Source organism: Saccopteryx leptura, chromosome 2 (genome assembly GCF_036850995.1).
Source record: "Saccopteryx leptura isolate mSacLep1 chromosome 2, mSacLep1_pri_phased_curated, whole genome shotgun sequence".
Taxonomy (NCBI): domain Eukaryota; kingdom Metazoa; phylum Chordata; class Mammalia; order Chiroptera; family Emballonuridae; genus Saccopteryx; species Saccopteryx leptura.
Genome location: NC_089504.1, coordinates 290,005,953 through 290,021,047, shown reverse-complemented (window position 1 = coordinate 290,021,047; position 15,095 = coordinate 290,005,953). Strand labels below are relative to the sequence as shown.

The 15,095-nt window shown below is 40.5% G+C and overlaps 1 protein-coding gene across 1 annotated transcript; it reads right to left on the bottom strand.

The window, feature by feature from the left end:
• Positions 1-6,605: 6,605 nt before the first annotated feature.
• LOC136393497 (late cornified envelope protein 3C-like) lies at positions 6,606-7,796 on the bottom strand. Its single transcript, XM_066366125.1, has 2 exons — positions 7,754-7,796; positions 6,606-7,180 (listed from the first exon to the last, which is right to left on the bottom strand). The coding sequence occupies exon 2, from the start codon at positions 7,157-7,159 to the stop codon at positions 6,872-6,874; it is 288 nt and encodes a 95-aa protein (XP_066222222.1). The 5' UTR covers positions 7,160-7,180; positions 7,754-7,796; the 3' UTR covers positions 6,606-6,871.
• Between the last annotated feature and the right edge of the window lie 7,299 nt (positions 7,797-15,095).

The following is a 15,095-nucleotide window of genomic DNA, read 5'->3' as shown; positions in this document are numbered from 1 at the left end:
ATCATTTACTTTTTAAAGAAACTGATTATTCAGCTTGAAGAATTTCTCATATTTTTATATCATCCAGATTATTTCTTTCTGGTACCATTTAACTTTCTTGTGATACCCTTATATTCCCCAGTATTTATTATAAACTGGTAATTATATGTAGATCAGCAATTTTCAACCTATGTGCTGAGGGACATCAGGGCTGCAAGAAATTTCAAAACATGCAACACCTGACTATTTAGTCAGGGGTACTGATCTTTTTCCCCTTATATTGCCAAGTAAAAAAATGACAACAGTCAATACAACAATAACCAACCAGTATGAATGAATCAAAGTTATATCTATTTTTTTTGTCAGATTGGCAAAAATAACATTTTTGGGGTGCCGCAGAATTTTAGTAACTAGTTTCTGTGTGCCATAAGATGAAAAAGGTTGGAAATCACTGATCTAGAAGCTTGAATTAAATACAAGTTTTCTCTCTCTCTCTCTCTCTCTCTCTCTCTCTGTGTGTGTGTGTGTGTGTGTGTAGCAAACATACCTCAAATGTGATGTGATGTACTTATCGCACCATATAGGAGGCACATGTTATCTGGATATTCTAAGGTTATTGATGTTAATATTGATATGTAGTTTTGTGTTAGAACCATCCATCCATTCATTTTAAAGCTCCTCATAAACCTTTGACCTAATGCTATAAACACATACTGATGCTTGTTTTTAGAGCTATTATTTCTTTGAGGGTTAATAAAGGGTGATTTTCTATTGCTATTATTCATTCTTCATTTATTAAGTGAAATTGCTTTTACCAAAAAAAATTTCTCATCATCTACATGGCGATCAGAAGTAGAGTTTAAACTGAAAAGACTGAAAAATGCTAAATATTTTCTCTTGATAATTTTTGAAAAAATGAGATGGTGGTCTAGCACTTGCCAACGATAACCAAATTTTTTTTAAAAAGGAAGTATAGTTATGGACTCATGGATTTCTCTATTTTGATGTGTCTTGATAAATTGCAATGATTATTATTATTATTTGATTTTCAAATTGTCCCATTTTTTTAACTTCCTGTGTCTTTTTGACACAGCCTTAGTGATCTTCAATCAATAGCTTCCTTTCTTTCTGGTAAAATAAAATGTCCCAGGGTCATTTTGTGCCTCGCCTGACTGGGATCTAACCTCAGGCATTTCCCCAAGGAGTCCTGCTTCCTTTTAGTGAGATATGGTAGTTAGAGACCTTAATATGGGCCACACTGATAAAAATACTATTATTTTTTTATTGCTGCTATGTATTTTAGTGAACAATACTAGGCATGCATTTTTTTTAAAGAAAAATATCATAAATAAATAATATTAACATTTTGGGATGTATACATTCTTTATATTTAGTATTTCTGAACTTTTCATTCTTATACTGAAAATTTGGTCTTTTTTTGTTTTATCTTATAGCTATAATATTTTCCAAATGACAAAGCCAATTATTACTACTATGGATAAGACCATTCAATACTATGTAAGGTTTCTTTGAGACTCTTTGGACTAGAGATAAAGAAAGAATAGTGTGTTTTAAAGTTACTTGAAGTATTGATAATTCTTTTTTTATTGTAGTTATGTCTTTAAACCTCATATACAATTAGGTACATTTGTTACAGTTTGTTTTCATTGTTTAGAGGTTTTAAAATTTAATACTTTTGTTTTAAATCATGTATTCAACATTTACATTATGCTGAAGTCAAAACTATAAAAGAAGGTACATTCAACAAAATCCAGCTTTTTTCCTTGTCCTATCTATCTGTCTCATACATAATCATTTTTATCATTTTTTAGTTTAGCCCACAGTTTCTATAACTTGTAATGTTATTTTCAGCATGTCTGCATAGGCAAGAACAGGTTATGATTATTATTGTCTCTTTAATAGAAGAAGCAGCAATGCCTGTTTAAATTTAGAGCACTGGAATCCCAATCCTAGGCTCCTTCCTTTGAACCATACCACCCTCTACAGACATCCCAAAGAATTTCATCAAGGTGATACAGCCATGTGGTCACCTTCTGTTAGACATCTGAATTAAACAGACTGCTTCAGTGATTACTCCTCCTACTCTAGAATTATGTGGAATAAGTATGACAGCTATTTTTGGACTCTAAGTGACGCTTGGTGTCTGGAGCTAGAAAAAACCATGAGTAAACATGTGTGAGTAAGCATCTGTGTGTGTGTGTGTGTGTGTGTGTGTGTGTGTGTGTGTGTGTGTGTTTGTATGTTGTCAGGGAAACAAATTATCCCCTAGAGCTGTCATTTTCTGCTAACACCTGTGTAGTGATGTGGAATTAAGGCATTCATGGAATTACCCTTCAGGCACATGTGGGACTATTTACAAGAGAAAAGTAGTTTTAAAATTATTGATGACAGTTCAGGAAACAACATAGCAGAACTTGTGAAGTTCCAATTGTAGTTTGAGTACATTCTATTTTTAAGTGAGAAGAGGGGAGATAGTGAGACTCCCACATGTTCCCTAACCCAGATCCACCTATCAACCTCCATCTGAAGTCAATGCTTAAGTCAATTGAACTATTTTTAGCACCTGAGGCTGCTGGGCTGGGACCAACCAAGTTATCCTTAGCACCCAGGTCCAAGCTCAAACCAATCCAGCCACTGGTTGTGAAGGGAAAGGGGTGGGGAGAAGGGGGAGAGGTTGGAAAGAGAGGCAGATGGTCAAACTGGGAGGCCTATAAGCCTGGCTGATGCTTTATCCACTGAACAAACCAGCCAGGGCTTAATTTTGGTACATTTAACAATAAAAACTCATAAATGTTCTATGAGTTTAAAATGACTATAAGTTTAGTTTTTTTTCTAATTTAATATATTTTTAAATTGTATTGTCAACTAGGAAGAAAATAGGCTACAAATTTCCTAATTGGATGAGTGTACAAGTATGAGAAAATAAAAATTCCACTGTAATGTTTACCACCAAAGGGTTTCTACTAAACTCCTTGCTCACTGCCTCACTTTCTAGAGACCTGAAGGAGCTCCCAGTGCTTGGCCAGAGATACCTGCAACCTTCTAATATGTTGGAAACCCACAGAAGCCTCCCCTGTGCTTCATTCAAAGGAAACGACCTGACACAGGCTCACAATAGAGCCAACAAGTGAGACGGCTTTCCCAGCATCCCCTCTCTGCTTAGACAAAATCCTAAGAAGTGTCCTCATAACAGCTGAGTCTTTGTTTGAAATAAGTTTGCAAAAACAGAGCATTTCAGTGTCTTAGTTAGTTCACATGTGTACATTAAATTCAAGTTACCACTATTAAAACAACAACAACAACAAAACAGTGATGTTTTAAGACCCACAGTAGAGAGCAATGAGAAGCCCTGCTGCAAGGGGGACCAGACCAGTTTCAAAATTTAGTTAGGGCCAGCGGGACAGCCTTCATTTGTTGGGGGCAAAGTATGCCAATGCAAGGCGTGAACTGATCTAAACTAACGTCCCCCTCCCGGGGCTCGTGGAGGGATCTAGGGGAGGCTGGGCCTTGAACCAAGATCCTCCTTCTCTTTTCTGTTGGTTAAGGGGCCACACTCTCTGCCAGCAGCAGTCGGAGGGGTGGTCACTGATTCATGTGACCAGGGAAGAGCAGAGATGCTTATTTCTTCATGGATAAAATGGAAGGGAAGCACCCTGAATTGGCCACTGCCATTGCCACGCCTGTGTGTATTCCTTACAACCACAAGTGCCCAGATCTGAAAACTACAAAAAGACAGGTAGAAAAAAAAGTTTGTTGTTTATTAAAGAAGTTGACTCTGTATTTATTGGCTGTTTACAATTCTTTTGTGAATCTCCTTTGCCCTTTCTCAATTTTTTCAAAATTAAGAAATAATTTCTTATTCTTAACAAGTTAGGACTTCTTGTATTTACACTATATATGAATTAGGGACCACTAATACCATGTAATAATAATAATGTTGAATAAATGCTATAAATACTTATAATTTGTTGATTTTTTAAAATAAACTTTTCAAACTATTTAAACTTCCTTAGGGTGATTTTTGCCCCCTGGAGCTGCAAATTGCGTCGTCTGCTGGGGCAGCTCTCCACTGGTTTGGAAGCTGATTCTGGGGCGAGAATGGGGAATGCATGCGGCAGTTGGCTGCTGGGTGTCTCTGGTTATCTCACAGCCATCTGCTGGTGACCTTACCACCCACTGCTGCGGACAGAGCTGCGGTGGTGGCTGATTTCTTTTTTTTAAATTTTATTCAGACAGTTAATTTTAACAGGGTGACACTGATACATAGATTCAGAGAAAACATCTCCAGATCATTTTGACATTTGATTATATTGTATACCCATCACCCAAAGTCAAATTATCCTCCATCACCTTTTATTTGATTTTCTTTATGCCTCTACCCTTCCCCTAACCCCTCTCTCTCCTCCCTTCCCCTCCCCCTGGTAACCACTGCATTCTTATCTATGCCCATGAGTCTTAATTTTGTATCCCACTTATGTATGGAATCATACAGTTCTTAGTTTTTTCTGATTTGCTTATTTCACTCATTATAATGTTATCAAGGTCCATCCATGTTGTTGTAAATGATCCTATGTCATCATTTCTTATGGCTGAGTAGTATTCCATAGTATGTATGTACCACTTCTTTATCCAGTCTTCTATTGAAGGGCTTTTTGGTTGTTTCCATGTCTTGGCCACTGTGAACAATGCTGCGATGAACATGGGGCTGCATGTGTCTTTATGTACCAATGTTTTTGAGTTTTGGGGGTATATACCCAGTAGAGGGATTGCTGGGTCATATGGTAGTCCTATCCTTAATTTTTTGAGGAACCACCATACTTTCTTCCATAATAGATGTACTACTATACATTCCCACCAACAGTGGATGAGAGTTCCTTTTTCTCCACAGCCTCTCCAACTCTTATTGTTACCTGTTTTGTTGATAATAGGTAATCTAACAGGTGTGAAGTGGTACCTCATTGTAGTTTTGATTTGCATTTCTCTAAAGCTAGTGAAGATGAGCATCTTTTTGTATATCTCTTGGCCATTTGTATTTCTTCTTGGGAGAAGTGTCTGTTCATATTCTCTTCCCATTTTTTCATTGGATTGTTTGCTGTTGAGTTTTTTGGTGGCTGATTTCTTTTCTCTGTGCTCATCTGTCTTTCTGATTGCTGTCTTTCACCCAGGTGTGCCGTTCCCTGCCTCTGTGCCTCCGAACAGACCTTGTACTTAGGCACTGATGTGGGTCCCTTTGGGTGGCTATTGAGGCATATCTGGCCCAGAGGTTTCTGAGGTCTCAAAGCATGAATACTACTCATCAACACACAGGGTTCCAGCCAGTCTGCCATTGGCCATCAGACTGTTGAGATTGCTCTGGTCTGTTAGAGCAGGCAGCACAGTATCCTAAGTGAAAGTTGTTAGTATAAGGGATGGGCAGCCAGGGGCAGGTGTTACAGTAATGTGAGTGGAGGCCTCAAGGCTTACTTTCCAGTGAAGGAGACAAAGTAGTGAAACAAACAGTCACAGGTGTGATAGTGGGACCCTGCTTCTGTATGGACATAGGTCTGGGAAAATGTGTGGAGGGCCAGGGAAGAAGAGATTTCATGGGGGTGTTGACATTTGGGTTAAGTCCAGCAGGATGTGGTCAGTTGATGGTATCATTTTGTCTAAAATCAGGGACAAACCTTCTTCTCCAGATGGGGTTCCCTTGCAACTATGACCTATGTGGTCTATAATTTAATGATACAGAGTTAAAAAAGCAACATTGCACACATTGAGCTGGGCTGAAAGAATGCAATTTAGAGAAAATTGTTTTATTTTGAAGGAGATCAAGACAGTATACTTGTTGCATTGATGGTCCTGCCGCCAGACTGATCTGTGGCAAGCTGAGAAAAATGCATGATGATTATGTTTCTGTATCTGAAACACAGGGTATTAGGAGTCCCTACATCCTAGGGCTGTGGGGAGAATTAATTGAGGGGCTGTATGCCAAACAGTTGGAATCATGCCTGGCCCATAGTGAGTGCTAAGGAAATATGTGATCTCATGATTATATTTATTTTAAAAGCAGCACCTTTTCTCAGTTCCACTTTTCCCTTCTCCCCAATTTTCTCACATCAGACGCTTTATAGCCCAACTTCTCCCCTGCATCTACAACCTCTGCAGTGTTATCTCTCATCATTGTGGCCTCAGATCCTAATAGAAGAAATTGCATTTCTTTTCTCCCCTGGTCTCTCAATGACTTTTCTAGTAGGTTTTGGATTCCTTGCCACGCCGACATCTGCCTCTTAGCTGGGGATCCTGGAATACCTTTCTGTACTCTGATTGGGGAAGTCACCTCCCAGCAGAGTCTAGGCTTAAATCAGGCCATTTCCCACATCATATTATGGGGATATTTTCCTTTTGTTGGTGTGGAGTTGAGACCACTACTCTTCTTCCTCTTGTTCCAACATAAAGTGTGCCCATAGGCTCTTTTGGAGGGAATAGAACTGTTCTTTTTCCTGGTCTAGAATCAGGATCTGTCTCTTATGAGAGGAAGTGGTGGCCTGAGAAACAGAGGGCAGGAGAGACTCAGAGTCGTCTGGGTTGGAACAAAGTCGGAGAGAGCCTAGTGTTGCTGAGGAGATGAAAACTTTATTTTATTCCAGGGTCAGACGTGGGTGGCGATAATCAATAGGGTAGATATTGCATGTTCTGTCATAGCTGGGGGCGGGCACTCTGAGGCCCTGGAGAGCGGGTAGGAAGAGCCCTCAGGACGCTCAGTCGCTCTCCGCAAGCACCTCAGCCTGGCCAAGGCGGGAATGCGGGTACCGGGAGGGAACACGTTAGGCAGAGGATGGTCCCTGGGACTTTGTTTCCTCTAAAGTCGCTTGTCTAAGCACCAGAGTCCAGGTCAGCAGCAGCCCCCAAAGCTGTGGCCACAGCCGGAGCCCCCAGAATGCTGACCACTGCCACTGTCACAGGAGTTCGAGCTCCGGCGCCCACAGCGGTGGGACCTGCGGTGCCTGTGGTGGCTCAGGCAGCAGCCGCCCTCAGAGCTGGAGCCACAGTGGCCCCCTGAGCTCAGAGCACAGCCAGACGGGGCTGGCGGTGAGCACTGTGCTGGGCTCTTTGGGGGGCACTTAGGTGCAGGGCACTTGGGAGGGGGCTGGCACTGCTGCTGGTTCTGCCGGCAGGACATCTCAGCAGGAGGTGTGGGAGTCTGGATAGATTACAGGAAAAGGTCAGTGCAAAAGCTCCAGGACAGTGTCTCCTCTGTGAACGTTTTCAGAAAACCCCTGCCCCTCATACCCGCTGCTTCTTGAGCTGTGATGTTCAGGAGGAAAATAGAAACCAATGTCAAATTAAATTGACCTGAAAAGACATTTCTCTAGTTTGACCCTCTTTCCAAAAACAATGCTGATTGAGATCTTCTTACCGGGCTCCATGCCCGTCTGTCTTCATAGAAATGTAGAAGCAAATATAGCCCAGCAATAACCCCTGGAGAATGTCTCTGGAATGTGAGCATCTTTCAGGATAAAGAGTGGAGAGAATGCTAACGGCCAGGGCTCTGGCACGTAACAGACTCGGAAGCATCTCGCAGAGGTTCCTTGTTCCCTGTCCCTGTTCTGTCCCGTGTTGCCCTCCAAAGTTCTCTTCTGGCTACCTCCACATCAGACACCCCTGCTTCCCTCTTTCCCGCTGAAATCTGAGTCTGTCTTCCCAACACTCCTAGCGGCGGCCCTGTCTCCTTCCAGATACTCACCGGCGGCCCTGTCTCCTTCCAGATACTCACCGAGTGCAGAGGCGGCAGGAGAAGGCTGTTCCTGAGGAGGCTGTGGATGGGGAGCTCAGGGCAGGGGCTCTTTTATCCTGTGTTGGGTAGGTGACACATGGCCTGAGCATGCTGCGGCTTTCACAACCAGGGGGAAGGTGACAGTCCCACACACTCCTATCCCAGGTCTCCAGCTTCTTCCTGCACAAGTGCCAAGATGTCTGCAAGAGAGAATCAGGAAATCCTGATGACTGCTTGCTGCCCAGGTGTGTTGGGGACCCGACATTTCTTCTTTCACTCATTCAGCTGAGATGTTTTAAGTTTGGCTATGTCCCTTGCATTTTTTCTGGGCAGTGAAGATGTAGAGATGTATATGATACATTTCCTGACCTTGAGCATTTCAAGTTTAACTGGACAGACATCAGAGAAGTAAACATTTATGTTTGATACCACGTGATTCATCCTTTGAAACTTCTACCTTTTGGGCATTAGCTTCCTATGGTTCTACATAGTCCCAAGGGTCATGATTTGTTTATGTATAATCAGCTCCTGGTCTTTTGGGATTTTGGTGATCAGAGACCACTGGACCCTGAGAAAGAGACATGTTGGGAAATGGATAGAGGGTGGGATCCAGGCCCTGGCTGGGGCAGGTGGAACCCCTACCAGAACTGAAGCTAAGGCAGAATTATATAAATGAGCAGACAAAATATTAATACTAGAATTACCTACATTAGTTGAGATCGTGAGACTTATATATGTAGTATAAAAAATCCAGTTCTTACATATTTAGATTCCTGTGGGATGTATGATATTGATTATAAAAATGATCTATGAGTATGAAATATTTAAAACAATTATTGAGAGTCATGAAGATATTCTATTCAATGTGTAGCTAATGGTGAGGCTGATGACAGTGGTGATATTATGTGCATTACATTTAATAGAACAGATCTGATAATTTCTAAGGTTTGTGTATGATGATTTTTTAATGAAATCTGAAACTTATTTTCCTACTGGATTTTATTATAGTACTAGAAGTTAATTTCATGTTAATCTCATCTCTGCTATCAGAATGACTACATTTTACTATTTGTTTCCAAAAGATTACAACCAGAACTACAACAAACATTAAATCATTATATTTAAATTAATTGGTAATTTTTTGAAGACTTTATTTATTCATTTTAGAGAGGGGAAAGGGGAAAGGGAGGAGCAGGAAGCATCAACTCCCATATGTGCTTTGACCAGGCAAGCCCAGGGTTTTGAACTAGTGACCTCAGTGTTCCAGGTCAATGCTTTATCCACTGTGCTACCACAGGTCAGGCAAATTAACTGGTAATTTTTAATCAGATATTTTATGGAAAATATATGTTATTCTTGTCTGTACTTCATAGTTTATTGCTAGTAGATGCAAACTTCTTTACAACTTATCTACCTTAAAGCTGAGAAATTCTATAATTAATTTTGAAATACCTGTGGGAGAATGAATTGCACTGGGTCACAAGAAATGGTGGCTTGGGATGGAGAAAGAGAGACAGGATTAGAGATGGCATTGACACCCCCCCCCCCACCTCTGATATTCTTCTGTCTCCAGAAAGAGTCTCTTGCTTAGGGGATACCTGTAGGCTTAACCCTGAACTATGCTACAGTGTCCATTTCCTTCACAATGTTGAAGACCTCCCCAATTGATACTGTATTGGAAGGAGTTATTCATGAGGGGAAATGGGTGCTTTCTCATATCAGACTGGGTGATGGAGCTGAAGAGGGACAAATATTGTTGAAAAGCAAATAGCTATCTCTTTCAGTTTTACTGACTATAGAGGCTCAGAGAAGGCCAGATGGAAAGAGGACCATCTGAATGAAATTATGCGCTTGGGAAACTCTGGACCTTCTAAAGCAGGGGTAGTCAATCTTTTTATACTTACCGCCCACTTTTGTATCTCTGTTAGTAGTAAAATTTTCTAACTGCCCACCGGTTCCATAGTAATGGTGATTTATAAAGTAGGGAAGTAACTTTACTTTATAAAATTTATAAAACAGAGTTACAGCAAGTTAAAGCATATACTAATAATTACTTACCAAGTACTTTATGTTAGATTTTCACTAAGTTTGGCAGAATAAATCTTTATAAAACAACTTACTATAGTTAGATCTATCTTTTTATTTATACTTTGGTTGCTCCACTACTGCCCACCATGAAAGCTGGAGTGCCCACTAGTGGGCGGTAGGGACCAGGTTGACTACCACTGCAATAAAGGAACTCTGGTCCTTTGTCTGATGACTCTGGGTTGAGACACTGCCTCTGTCTTTTTTCTCATAGGTCCAACACTTGCCTGGAGGCCCCTCTGCTTCTCAGCTGCCACCATCAACCTCCCCTAACCCCCCAAAAATTCCTTCTACTTTAAGTTATTTATTCTTATATTCCTTCATTTAATAAATTTCTATTGAACATCATCAATGTTCCCTATCAAAAGACCAATAGCAATATACCTATAGTAGAATAAAGTTGAATTGATTGGCTAGTTCAAATGAGGGAGACAGTACACCATGGGAAAACATTAAGAGATGCTTGTCATGGGATTTGGGCTTGTATTAGGTAATTTTGCGGAAGCTGCAAGGAAGTGAAGTTTTGTTCTGGATTAGGTGATTTCAGAAAGCAGAGAGCATTTCTATGATTAGGTACCTTAATAATTTTAAACTAGGAAGCAGGATTAATGAGGCTATTATAATAAAGCCTCATTAATTGCTCTTTGTTTCTAAAACAAATCACCTAAGCAAAAGACTCTTTCTGGAGACAGAAGAATATCAGAAAGGGAGGTCAGTGCCATCTCTAACCCTGTCCTTCTTTCTCCATCCCAAGCCACCATTTCTTGTGACCCAGTGAAATTCACTCTCCCACGGGTATTTCAAAATTAATTATAGAATCCTTATGCTTTAAGGTGGGTAAGCTATAAAGTGTAAACCTGTATAAAGAATTCTGTGTCTACTCACAATAAACTATCAAGTACAGAAAAGAATAACACATTTTTCATTAAAATATTTGATTAAAAATTACCAGTTAATTTAAATATAAAGATTAATATTTGTTGTAGTTCTGATTTTAATCTTTTTGAAACAAATAGCAATTGGTGAAAAAGTATCAGTGCCTCATGTTAGTTGAGAAAAGGGGATATGGGGTTATTTTTGTGGTTTGGACAATGCTCTTGTTTTGTTGGTGCTCAGAGTGGTCTTATTTTTGTCTGAGTTAGCTTGTCTGATGTCGGAGTTTAATGAACTTGTTTATGTTCAATCAGAGAAGATATGGCCTAGCTACTAGAACCAGTCCAGCTTGTTGCTAGCAATCTGGGATTGTCTTTCCTTTTCTTAGCTATGATTATGGGCAAGTAACCATGGTCAGCAATGGGAATAGAACAGTAAAAAGGAGAAGTATGATATCTTTTTTCAAGGAGGGTACAGTCTAACAGATAAATAACACAGAAGAACTTGTTACACCCATGATAAATGGCTCCATATAGAATTTGAATGCCATGGGGCATGTGAAAAAAAATGTTAGAGCTTAGACTTTGCTGCAAAAATGAATATTTTTCCATATCTTGTGATGACCAGGAACTGACCATATCCTTAAACAGCAGCAAGGATGGAAGCCATTTTTCCACCATGGGTTGCACCCCTGAGTCATTGGTAGTGGTGTGAGTGGGGGTGGAAGACAGTAGTGTGGGGTGGGATAGTGGAAGAGAGAAGAGGGAGCAATAGCTGAAAAGGTACTCATATACACTCTGTAGTAGTTTCAAAGCATCAAGGTGTCCTTGTCATTGACTGTCAATAAGCAGTCTTCCCTTTCCTTCATGAAATATTTGTGGATGTCTCTCTGGCTTTGCTCTAACTCCATCTGCTGGTCTTGGAAGTTTCCACACATGAGCTGGAAAGGAGCTCATTAGTCTTATCTCCATCTTGATAAGTTGCTCCTGTCTGTTACCCTTCCTTTTCCTCATGAGATCAGGTACTCTGTCTGAGGTCCCCACACACAAAACAGCCATCCTATGATGACAGAGAATCATAGTAAGGATCAGGGCTTAGTTATTTCTCCCAGAGCATGAGGGCAACTCCCCAAGAGTCACCAACCTCAGGAGTCCTATCCCAAGGAACATTGGCTTCCTGTGGTCCTGAGACATCAAGGAAATACAGAGACTGGTATGGCTGGATGAATCTTGGGAGAATTTCATGACTTAGTCATTACAATTGGTATTATAGGAGCGGGCAATGCAGGATCTCAGGTTTAGCTTCTTGGAGTACATTTTAAACATTCCATATTAGAAGTCAAGCATGACTCAACAAACACAAAATCCTTCTCTTTTGCTTATAACTGACAATTCATTTTCAGTTCTGTCTCCTCCCTCCCCCATAGCAATTGCATTCCATGACAAGCAGCTGAGTCATTCTAAAGGAAAATGGGAAGAGGTAGTCAGAAAGTGCCACATACCTAAGGATCTTATGTAGATCCCAATTAACCTTTGAGCAGCTCCCAGAGCAGAGGCTCAGCAGGAATAGACTGCAGGTGGACCCTGAGCAGGATATTTGAGTGACACTTGGGAGAACACCTGGGAGGGGCTTAAAACTACTTTTAGTTTTGCTTCCAGGACATCTTGGGAGAAGTTTAGTGACTCTAGAAGAAGTAAAAAGGCAAAAAATTAGATGCGATTGCATCAACTTAAAAAAATGACTCCCCTGCCTGACTGGTTGTGGTGCAGTGTATAGAGCATCAACCTGAGACACTGAGGTTTCAGGTTTGAAACCCCAAAGTTGCTGGCTTGAGTGCAGGATTCACTCAAGTTCATCCACCTTGAGTGTGGGATCACTGACATGCTCCCAAAGTCTCTGGCTTGAGCCCCAGGTTGCTGGCATGAGCAAGGGGTCACTGGCTTGGCTTAAGAAGCAGTTAATGAACAAATGAGTTAATGCTTATCTCTCCCCTTTCCTGTCTCTTTCTCTCTATCTGTCTCTCTTCCTCTCAAAAAAAATAAAAAAGACTTTCTATTTATTTTAGAGTTTGTGACTCTAAACCCACAGCTTATAGAAAATTCTTGAGCAAAGAGGAGTAGAAAAATAGAAAGTAATGAGCTGTCCTGGCTAGGTAGCTCAGTTGGTTAAAGCATTGTCCCATTATGCTAAGGTTGCAGGTTCAATCCCTAGTCAGGACACATGCAAAAATCAACCAGTGCATGCATAAGTGAGTGGAACAGCAAATCTATGTTTTCTCTCTCCCTTTTCTGTCTCTAAAATTCAATTAAAAAATAAAATTAAAAAATGAGTTAGTGGATTCTGATTCCAGTAATAGATAACATCTTGGAACTCTTTTCTATTTTGATTCACAGGTAGAAAAGGAGTGGTGATATTGGAAGAGGGTGAGGGTGAGTCTTATTTAAAGGGCAGCATGTTACACTCTCCAGCCCCAGGCCCTTTGCATCTCCATAGCAGGTGTCAAGAGTTTTGAGGAAAAAACGAACCAAAGAAACCTCAGAATTGTCCAAATACCTGTGCCTCAGTCCTTCTGTAGGAGCTGTTCTTCATATTAATTCATTCATAAAAGTTATTCATTTTTTCAAACCATTTATATTGAGATAGAACATGCTGTGCTTGACAAAGAAGATCCAAAAATAAAAAAGATGATACTCCATCTTCTGATAGTGTAGTGGAACTGACAGGCAAGTAATGAAATATGTATGAGCCAGATGAGGATCCTGTAAGATGTGTGTGTGAGGAATCCTCATGCCTGAAGTCAGAGTTTTGGGGCATCAGCTCCCTGTTGCTCTTAAGTGAATGATAAATCAGATGTCACCTACTGATGTTAGAATAGGTAGGTAGCTATTAATAAAGGAAGGGAGAAAAAAGGAATCAGGCATTAAGCCTAATGAATTAAGGAAGGAATCAGACATTAAGCCTAATAAACTAGGGAATAGAATCAGATCTTAAGCCTAATAAACTAAGGAGCTGAATTGAACATTAAGCCTTATTCACTGGAAAGTTATAGCATTCACAGTCTCGCCAGGAGGCCTTTGCATTCTCCACTGAAGGGACCTAATCCCCAAAGTGGGCAGGAAGAATCGGTTAACAATCATTAGTTAGGATAACTGAGGGAGGAATAGGAACAGCAAGGGAAATTCCTTTGCTGGGCACATGCATAGTAGAAGCTAAGATGGTGCAGGCAGAGATAAATGCATGCACAGTAGAAACCAAATGATGCAGCAAAACTTTGAGGCATGAGCAGAAAGTAGCCAAAATGGTGACACAAAGGGGCAGAGCCTAGCCTGGGAAAAGAATCAGATTGGATAAGGACATGGAGCCCTGGAAGGTCCAGGAAAGGGATTGGTTAGGAGGAGAGCCCAGCGCAAGTCCAGGGAAAACCCAGGAAGTAGTTTGGGTAGTTTGAAAGCAAGTCTGTTCTAAGGATCTTGAGACAGACGCTCCTTTCATGGCTGTTGTCTTTTGATGTGGAAGCTAGCAAATACTCATGTTCTTTTCTTGTCACCACCAAAGCTGCTATCTCAAAGCGCCAGTATTTTCCAAGCCGGAGGGTCTTCTCTGGGTTTATTAAACTAACACCAGAGTCCACTCAGTCCCAGAGAATGAGAGGCCACTGAATACACAGCCATTCTGTTTCACTCTGCATCACATGTAAATTGGAAACTGTTGACCATAAATGCATTTGACCAGTGATTTGCAACCTTTTTCCTCTCATGGCACACAGAAACTAATTACTAAAATTCTGCAGCACACCAAAAATATATATTTTTTGCTGATCTAGAAATAAAAGGTATAATTTTGATTCATTCACACCAAAGAGTTATTGCTGTGTTGGCTGTTGTCATTTTTATAATTTAACAATCTAAAAGAAAAGAGGTCAGTGCCCCTGACAAAATAGTCAGATATTGCACGTTTTAAAAATTACTATGGCACATCAGTTGAAAATCACTTCCCTAGAGAAGAAACATTATTCTTAATTTTTTGCTATATCCCTAGTGTTTATAACAGAGCACATAATAAGTGCTCAATAAAAATAGTTAAGTGAATAAATGGGTCCAAGGCTGGGACTTGGTGTCACTCTGATGAGGTCTAGAAAATCCTTTTTTTTTTTTTTTTTTCACTGCTGAGACCTCCCCTTTTGGCTCAATTTTATTTATTTATTTATTTATTTATTTATTTATTTAAAGATTTTATTTATTCATTATAGAGAGGAGAGAGAGAGAGAAGGGGGAGGAACAGGAAGCATTAACTTCCATATGTGCCTTGACCAGGCAAGCCCAGGGTTTTGAACTGGCAACCTCAGCGTTTCCAGGTTGATGCTTTAACCACTGCACCACCACAG